Raw genomic sequence first — 9,757 nt, 5'->3', positions numbered from 1 at the left:
CTTCAGCCTTGCTTCAGGTGGGCTATCCTTTATTAAAAAGCGGTACAAGTATAGGTGTTAAAGATGAGCAAAATTCCAGGAATACCAGTTGTGGAATACCATTCTGTTTTCTATTATAATAAGTACCTTCATGTGATACTTGGGTTTTCTTTCAGCCTAGCGAAGTATCTTGGGAAACAACACCGCTCTCCAATATTAACTCTGCTTCCCTAAATCCTACCTGAGGGAGCAACCCTAAGCAGCTTATTTTGTTCAGCAGGGCTTGTGTGTGTGTTATGTGCTGTCAAGTCACCTCCAACCTACGGCGACCCTATGAATGAAAGTCCTCCAAAATGTACTCTCATTACTTGCTCAGATCTTGCAAACTGGAGGATGTCGCTTCTTTTATGGAGTCAAGCCAGGGCTTACTCCCTGGCTTGACTTGATGTTCTTAGGACTGAAGCCTTGGTCACCATAGTCAGCTGGGAGCATTCTCCATCTAGCAGTGTCTGTCATGCAGCAAGTTTGAACAGGGAGATCACGGGGAAAGGTTCGCCCTCTGTCTCATAGCTAAATGTGTGCACTGCCTGTATTTGAAATATCCTGTATTCAAGGTACCTGTGGTTTTTGATCTGTGATAAGAGTTCACACTTGCAAATTACCATGCTGCTTCATTTGCTCATTTTCTGATAATTTTGTAAAACTCCTTTGAGCACCAAAGGGTTTTTTTTGGAGAGGGCCACATACACATTTCTGTTAAACTAACTGTTTATCCCAGTGTGAATGCAGGGCTACTTTTTCCATAGTACAAGACTGGGTGCATCTTTTTGTCACCTCAACTGTAGAAAAGTGTGTGCTTGCAAATTCCCAGAGCCTTGCCAGCTAGTGCTGGATTTGCCCTAAAATTCTGGCAAAGCCTCCCAGACACATTGCCAAGGAGAACAGCTGCCCCTGCTTTACCAATGTATGATGGATCAGTAGGCACTGGCCTGCAACTACATGTGGAGGAGGCCTGTGTCGCCACAGTCCCTGTGGAAGGAGGGGGGGGCAGTGGAAGCATATGCTGTACCTCCCTGTTGCTCTCCCAAGTTTTCAGACAGGGGAGGGCCAGTGCATACCTGCTCTTCCTTTCTATTCCAGCCTTCCACAGGGAGTATGAGCCTGCCCCACTTATCACAAGAGAGAGTCTTATGTTTTGGTATGTTAAGTTACAGGTAAGAGCCTTGAAGACAAATGACTGAAGGCAGGAACTGTAAAACCAGCTTTTAATACTATGACTGCTTTGGTACAGTGATTTGTAACCAGGGAGAACAGCCGTTTGCCCTCATCCTCCCAATCCTTCCCTTGTCAAATGAGAGCACCAACCCAGATGTATGATTGCACCCCCATTTTCACATCTGCACCACATTCAATAGGGGCACCTTTCCCTCATTGTTGTCCTGGCAAGAGGCACTTCTTGAACTTCTCCCTTCCTTGCCTGTGAGAGGCACAGGAGCCCAGCCCTAGTGGGGAAAGATGGCCATCCTGCATGGGGGCATCTCCCTTTGGTGCTTGTGTTATGACAGCCCAGATCTAGGATATGAAAGATGGGCATTAGGCACTGGGCTAGAAACACAGGGGTTGGATTAACTGCTCTATTGCCTTTTGGAAAGATGACAGTCCTTATTCCTGCATCGCAAATCCCAAAATGTACAGTGAGCAGGGCTTTTTTTCAGCTGGAACGTGGTGGAACGGTGTTCCGGCACCTCTTGAAAATGGTCACATGGCCAGTGGCCCCACCCTCTGATATCCAGACAGAGGGGAGTTTAGATCGCCCTCCACAATCCGGTGCGGAGGGCAATCTAAACTCCCCTCTGTCTGGAGATCAGGGCCATGTGACCATTTTTGCCGAGGGTGATTTAAACCTTAAAAAACTACCCCCTTGTTCCAGCTGACCCAAAGTGATGTCATTGTGCGGTCCTGAGTTCCACCACCTCTTTTCCCAGAAAAAAAACCCTGACAGTGAGGAAATCTAAACTTTGCTTCCAAAATTTACAAAGCAAAAATATGTGTAGTGTAAGATAAAAGTGATCCTTCTGCCTTTTTTCTTTTGGAGGAAGGATGAGGTATTGTGGAGTACAAGGAAGAAGGGGAAGGGACTCCCCAAAACTGCAACTGTGGTTTCTTTGAGAGTTTTGAATGGAGGCCACCATGCCTGCCCTATTCTCCCAGGCAGCAATGGCTATAGAGGCTGAATTAAAGTCTTCTTGCAAATAGTCTGCATCTGGCTGGTTTTGCGACTCTACTGAATCTTACCAAGTCCATGGAGGTTGTGCCTCTAGGCAGCTGGTAGCTAAAACCATAGCCAGACTGTGAAGATGTGAAGCCCTGGCCATGGCACTGTGAGGGAACTTGCATAAAGAGAAGACCTGCCAGCTCATACCCACAGCAATCCACAAACAATTCCCACATTCTCCTCTTAGGCCTGGTCTGCTACAACCAAACACCACCTCCATGGTCCCAATATCCTTAGCAGGCCGAACAGCGGTCACTCTTCTCCTGTACCCCTGAATTGCGACGAAGAATATCCTTGAGGGAGCTGTCCTGTTCTGTCAGCATCTGGTTGATTTCGTTCTGCTTGTACTCGGACAGCTTGCAGCCCAGGAAGGAGCCCTTCCCTGAAGATGGGTTGGGGTTTCGGTGAGCACGGCGCGCACAAGCCCGCACCAGCAGGTACACTAGTTCAACCAAGTTGAGGACAATACAAATGCCGGAGGTGGACAGCATGAAAACTGTGAAAATAGTCTTCTCTGTGGGCCGTGAAACAAAGCAGTCAACAAGGTTAGGGCAGGGGTAATCACTGCATTTGACCAGACGGATCATCTGGTAACCAGGGTAGATAACGTAGAAGATGTACATGAAGGTGCCTTCAAAGATGATGCGGAAGATCACGCTGCAGACATAAGTCCACCACAGGGACCCTGAGATGCGCATCTTGTGCTTCTTGACCTCTTCCAGGTGCTTGGCATCGCCATGGCCTGTCATGACTAACAGCTTCTTCTCCTGATGCTGCTGGTACGCCACGTGCATGGCCACAAGCAAGGCTGGGGTGGTCACCAGGATGAGTTGCAGAGCCCACAGGCGGATGTGGGAGATGGGGAAGTAGTGGTCATAGCAGACATTCTTGCAGCCAGGCTGTAGCGTGTTACAGATGAAGGATGACTGCTCATCTCCCCAGACACTCTCAGCAGCCACTACCAGCACCATGATGCGGAAGATGAACACCACTGAGAGCCAGATGCGGCCAACGGCTGTAGAGTGGCGATTCACACCAATCACAAGGGAGTAGAACCCTTCCCACTTCATTCTTCTTTACTCCTGCACAGAAAAGACAGTCTGTTCAGAGCAGTCGTGCCAGGGGAATCGGCAAGGGTCACATCACATGCTGCTAGAAGGACAGAGGTAGTAGGAGTACTTGGCTCCCAAGGAGCATCTTCCAAAATTGCCCGTTTCCTCTCTCTCATATCAACACGCAAAGCTCTAAACCTGGAATCAGCACTCAAGTACGCCAGTTTCTGTGTCTGGTTTCATTCTGCTTAAAACTTCTTTCATCCTAGCCCTGCACCCTTAATAAATTGCCGTATCTTAATTCTGGCTTATTCCAAATTCATACAACCATTTTTCTTTGCTGGCTTTCACACAAGCTGCCTTCTACACTGTGGGGAATATAGCTTTGTGGTAGAACACCTGCTCTGCATGCACAAGGTCCCAGGTTCAATCCCTGGCATCTCCAGTTAATGGATTAAGTAGGAGGTGATCTGAAAGACCTCTGCCTGAGATTGTCTACTATCCGTAATACTGATTGTGATCAATGGTCCAACTCAGTATAAGACAGTTTCATGCTGGGAATATTTTTACCTGTCCTGCTTATGATTTGAAAAAAAAAATTGAACCAAGGTTTTGTACAAGGAAATGTTGAGCTGCAATCAGGACACCTCCCTCCCTTGTGTTCCTAAGGATGACTGCATTGGGAGAGAGACATCAAATTATTCCAAATCATCCTTAACACACAAACAATGGCTTTGCCAGTGTGTCCTCTGGCTGCAGTCAGAATGGCATAGCAGCTTGGTAAAGCCAGAACACAGCCTGACAGCCACAGGCAAGGCCACTTTAAATAGCTCCCTACAAAGAGTAGCTACCCCCATGAATCACTGGCTCAGTTACACTGCATGATCCATCCTTAAAAGACCAGGTTGGGGGGCTGGGGGTTGGACTGATGACCGTTAGAGCTGTGGCACCGAGAGGGTTAACTTTCCCTCACCTATACCCTATACCATTTGCCCAGTAGAAATAATTCTACCCTTCCCTAAGCTGCTATTAGCCCACCTGTGCTTTTTCTGCCCCTACATTATGGAATTTATTTATTTACTTTATACCTCGTTTTTCTCCCCATTAGGGACTCAAAGCAGCTTACAACATTATTCCCTTCATTTTTTCCTCACAACAGCCCTGTCAGGTAGACTATGCTGAGAGTGGGTGACTGGCCCAAGCAAGCTTCCATGGCACAACGGGGATTTGAACCTGGATGTTCCGGATCCTAGCCCAACACTCTAACCTCCCGAGCAGGTGAGGAATACACTATCCTTGGAAAATTTTGGATGGTGCTGTAAGGCTGTTGTATGTGGCCACCAGAGCTTTTGTGTGCATTTTATTGGATGTTATTAAGCTTTACGGAGTTTATTTGGCCGAAGAGGGACTGGGCGTTTTATTATTGTTTTTGGTGTGTGTTGTAAGCTTCCTTGAGCCAAAAGGATATAAATGTTTTAATACATAAATACAATAAGGGCTGCTTTTTAAGGGTAAAATAATACACCAGGAGATCTCGTCATAGATCTTTTGTGTACAGGCTAGCTGAGCCATGATCTGGCCATTCTCTGCCTCACACTTGATTCAGGTCCACCAGGCGGTAAATTAAAAGGTTGGTTCAGAAACCTATCGCTAGCTGGCTTTGGCAGCCGGCCGCTGTTTCATTGTAGAGTTTCCTACACAGAGCAATGCAGCTTCAGGGACATCTCTTCAACCTCCCACTCTCCTCTCTTGCCACCTCCCACTGTTGCTATGAGAGGCACGTGCAGTGCGGAAGAGCAGTATGTTTGACGGGAGGCCCTGAATTCCACAGTGGGCAAAGCTGCCCTGAGGTTGCTGCTGAGGCCTTGGGCCAAGACAGGGGATGGAGCTTTTTAGGGACTCTGGACCAGCTCCTGCATCTAAGCCAGAGTCAGCCAGATGAGGAGGATCCTGGGGGGAGACCGTACAGCAGCGAGTTTGAAACATGCCTGCTCTGTCACAGCAGAAACCAACCAGAGCCCTCCTTCCATTTGTTCTGGGGAAGCGAGAGAGAGCCAGTCTTGCATTTTCCCTGCCAGGAGGATTTCTCTTCTGAACAGAGGAACAGCAAGTTGCAAAGGGAAGGATGCACTATTCGTCACCCACCCTAGGCACGGAAGAGAGGACGCTGCTGAGCAAAGCACCACAATTCCCCGCTTAGTGCCGTACAATAGCCAAGATACCAAGCTGTAAACCAAGAAGCCTCACCCCTGCCATAAACTCATTCCATGGCATTAGGCAACCTAATCACAACCTCTCCCGCCCACAATAAGGTTATGATAATACTGAATATCTCCTCCCAGAGGTGATGCAGGGAATATTGAAATGACACATGCAGATTTTAAGTATGATGACGATTACTCCTGGGAAACAGATCCCCAGCTTCTGGGAGACTCTGCAACCCAGTCTGTGGGTAGCTGAACCATTCAGCCCTTGCATCTGCAGAATAAGGCCCAAAGCGAACATCCCACCGTATAGAAGTCATGCTCCTTGCCCCAGACCACCCCCTCCAACCAAACAGGGTTGTAATGGGGGCTCCTCCGTCCCATCACTGGAGACCCCCAATGTTAGGCTGCTACCACCCAGCCACAGCCACCAGTAAAGAGATCTGAGGCTGGCAGCCTGAATAGGGTCAGACCAGGTCCCATATCCTGGACCTTACCTTGCAGTGGGGAATGGATCCTTCACAAGGTAGCCGCAGGCTCCCTCTACAGGCTCATGCTGCCCCGCAGACTGTGCCTGCTCTTAGCTGCTCAGTTCCAGCGAGTCATATGCTGCTTTATAAACTACTTTGCATACAATGAGGCCTTTATCGGCCCCCAAACAACACGCTTTAGAATTCAGATCCATCGCCCGGACTTCCGCCCACCCTTGCCAAACAAAGTGTCTGTGTATGGCATTCCAGACTGTCATAGCCTGCACCAACACCTGGTTCCAGGCTCCACCAGGGATGAGGACCCCACACAGCAGTCTTTCTCCCATTTGCACCTAAAGGGCTTGGGGCAGAATGCTAGACTGCATGGTAGAGGGAGCTGTGCTAGAGGCAGCTCCTTATCCTGCACATCAGCAGGAGAGACCTTTGGCTGCTGCCCCAGACATGCCTTGCAGGCACAGCTGCAGCCCCGGGGGAAGGAAGAGTTAAGACTGGACTTGCCGCCTGCAGCCCTGGGGGTCAGAGTGCTTAATGCACGCCAGCTGCCTTAGTCGTGACGCTGCTTGGCGTCAGCTGGACCGTGTTGCTCCATGAAAAGGCCGACGACTTGCGTCTCTTTCCGGGGCCCAGTGCCGGAACCCAGTGCCGAGCCTGGCAGAGTACAAAGGGGCCCTCAGTTCTTTGTGTCCAGGCTGACCCTGCTCCAGTACATCCTTCCCCCACCCCCCACACACACACTACATCCTTCCGTGTGGAACCAACTCAAAAGTACAGAGCTGCCCGTATCAGCAGAAGGCAGGGGCTACTGGCCACCAAAACTTAAACTAGCAAACTGCAAACTTGTTATGACACACACACAAATGGCTCCCTCTCAGCATATCAAATAATGGCACAGGGAGAAGAACCAGGAGCACCCTACAGGAGCATCCTGTCCCAAGCAGCTCTAGCTATCAAAAGACTTGGAGGCTGGGTGACTGGGGGGCTGAAACCTTTCCCATGCAGACCAGCGAGAGGGCTGGTGGCCAAGGACAGCTCCTTCAACCGGTAGCTTGATGGAGGGCCCGACACTGCCTCGATAGACTGCATAAAGTTGTCATTTGCCTCCAGCTCCCAATCTGCCACTTGCAGTCAATGCAAAATGGGCAAGCGGTCCAGATTGTCATGGTTCTTCTGACCAGGCGGAAAGCTGGCCAGAAAGGTAACCATTAAGCCAGTTCAAACACAGCCATCGCAGGGGCCCTTGGGCTTAAAAGAGCAAAGGTCCTCAAGGCCCAGTCCTGCTGGTCTCTGACCACACCCCCCTCTCTCCCTCAGAAACTTTGGGGGAGGCAACTCAACATGTGTAGAAAAGAAAAGGACACGTAATATAAGTATTTTCTTTAAGACAAATGGGAAACTGGGGAAGTAGTTGAGGGGCAGAGGAGTTTTAAGTCTTTACTCTGTGTGCTGTTTCCCAGATAGAAATCCCGTTCCCAAACTAGCTGCTGGGACTGGGGGTGGAAATACACCTACCCTGTCAGAAGATGTTTGTCTATTGGTAGAGAGGTCAGTTGCTTTGTCCAGGATGGATTCCTGGGTCCTTCACACCCATTTCTCTTACAAAGCCTGGTCAAGGTGTTATACCTGTCTTTTTTCCTTATCCTTCCTAATATCAGCTGGTGGAGGGAACAGTTCTATCTAGGAAATGGTGCAGGGAATGAAGGATCAACTCGCCACAATCTTGACCCAAATCATATAGCCTGACCACCGTAAACAGCAGCATACAGCTCTTCTGTGCTGGGACTGAGATTTCCTTTGGCTCAACAGCTGATCACTGTGGGCCTCTGCCAACAGAGGCGACAGCAGATGATGGGTGTGGTGCACAAACCGAGATAGCAAATGACCACACCACAATGAGCCACAATCACAGCAGCCTACCCCCTTGCCTGATACTAAAGTTTGCTTATTGGGAGAAGCGGGTGGGGGTTTTTCTGCTTGATGGCAGATCTGACAGCAGGGCTAGTTCTCCAGCCAAGCCACCTAAGGGGAGGAGGGCACTGATGCAGAACAGGGGCCTGGCTCAGTCCCAGTGGTTGAGCACCTCTGCTTAGTCCTGTGCAAGTTTTGGGGTCCAAGGAAGGCCTCTGTGGCAACAGCAACCTGGCCAGGAATGGCACAGACAGGAAGGGATGGGTTTACCTTAGAGCAACGAACGAGAGCAACAAACTAGCACCCTGCTCAGTAGTGCCATCAACAAAGTTTAGCAGGGTGGCAGAGCTCAAGACTGGCAAAGAGCAGCAGGGTCTGCCCTGTGGAGGAAGGAGCCCAGGAGGCCGTTCCAGATTAGAAAGCTGCCTGGGAGGGCTCTTAGTCACCAGCGAGCAGCTCCATAGCAGCTCCACACAGGCTCCCCTGAAAGGCTGCTCTGCCTTAGGGTACAGTTGCAACGCCAGCCACAGCTGCGACAGCCGGGCCAAAGGGAGCCAGCAGTAGTGGCCCCGGGCGCTGTATCTTGAGGCCTAACTTGAGCAAAGCCTCAGCCAGCGGGCGTCCGTTCCATAGGAAAGAGGAGCGCTCCCTTTCCTATCCCGTCTCTTTCCCTTTCCTATCCCGTCTCTTCCATGGATTCCTGTATTTAATCAGCATCTAATGATAAGGAGCTCTGCAAAGGCCTTCAGCTGGAAATCCTGTTCACCCTTCCCCGCCTCGGGTGTTTAAGGAATTAGAATTTCTTTTCGCTTTTGAAGGGGGGTTGGGGAGGAATCCTCGACTTCCTAAAATTTGGGTCGAAGCTCCGAGCGAGTCACAGAGCCCCGCTGGAGTCGGAGGGAATCGCTTTCCCTGTCTATCCACACCCGTTTAAACTCCTAAAGGTGGTGCGAACGACGAGAAAATCTATTCCACAATCCACATGTACATTTCAGCTACCAGTTGGACTTGTTCTCTGAAAAGTATCGGCTTGCAAGTTTCAGACCACCCGGGCTTGGCTGCTCAGAGCTTAGGAGGTGGCGAGGAATTGCAGAGCCGGAGGAACCTGCAAGAAGCGCCGCTCTTCGCCCCCCTCCCCAATAAAGTCCGGAGTTGCCGCCACTCCTCACGTTCCTCGGGCGCAGAATCCCAGCCGAGCCCCGCTGAGCGACTCCTTTCCTGCGCGCTCACCTGTAGCAAAGCCGTCTCCGTCAGCCACCAGATCCCTCTTTTAGAAGACGGCAGCCAGCACGGCAGAGACCTTTATACCTGGGCTGGTCCCTCCCAGTTTCTTCCCACTTCGCTGCAGAGAGAGAGAGGAGAGGAGCCCGATTTGCCCACCCGGCCCCCAGCAGCCTTTTCCCCCTACCCACACTTCAGGCACGTAACACCTGGGGGTGGGTCGAGCATTGGCAGCTCAGCCCAGGGCCGTCCCTGGAGGCAGAGGGCAGCTCAGCTGATGCTTCCCCGTTCCCCCGTTGGATCGCCGCCGCCCCCCCACCAGTGCTCAGCTAATGCCATCTGTGAATGCCACACTGTGCGCCCTCTCCTCCCTCAGTAATGCTACCCCCAAGCAAGAGGGGTTCCGAGGATTTCTTGCGTTCCTTAATCACAACAACTTCACAAACATCCCCTGAACCAAGCGCTGACCAGGCACTGCAAGTGTGAAATCTTCAAAGCCTCCCAGGTTCTTGCCAAAATTTAACTCTGTCTGTAAACATTAACTCGTGTACTTGGACGTCGTATTCCAAGGTCCCATCAGCAGAATGACACAAACAGCTGTGAAGCAACCCAGAGATCACAAGATCAACA

The 9,757-nt window shown here is 50.5% G+C and overlaps 1 protein-coding gene across 2 annotated transcripts; it reads right to left on the bottom strand.

Annotated features, from left to right (window-relative positions):
- Positions 1-1,230: 1,230 nt before the first annotated feature.
- On the bottom strand, positions 1,231-9,282 carry GJB1 (gap junction protein beta 1). Of its 2 annotated transcripts, none has more exons than XM_054996114.1 (2): positions 9,076-9,282; positions 1,231-3,336 (listed from the first exon to the last, which is right to left on the bottom strand). In XM_054996114.1, exon 2 carries the CDS (start codon positions 3,322-3,324, stop codon positions 2,488-2,490), a length of 837 nt encoding a protein of 278 aa, XP_054852089.1. In that variant the 5' UTR covers positions 3,325-3,336; positions 9,076-9,282; the 3' UTR covers positions 1,231-2,487. The 2 variants fall into 2 exon arrangements, with proteins under 2 accessions (XP_054852089.1, XP_054852088.1); XM_054996113.1 differs by having other exon boundaries at positions 9,137-9,277.
- Positions 9,283-9,757: the final 475 nt, after the last annotated feature.

The sequence above is a fragment of the Eublepharis macularius genome, chromosome 13 (genome assembly GCF_028583425.1).
Source record: "Eublepharis macularius isolate TG4126 chromosome 13, MPM_Emac_v1.0, whole genome shotgun sequence".
Taxonomy (NCBI): domain Eukaryota; kingdom Metazoa; phylum Chordata; class Lepidosauria; order Squamata; family Eublepharidae; genus Eublepharis; species Eublepharis macularius.
The sequence above is the reverse complement of the archived record's forward strand: the minus strand, read 5'-3'. Positions and strand labels throughout refer to the sequence as shown.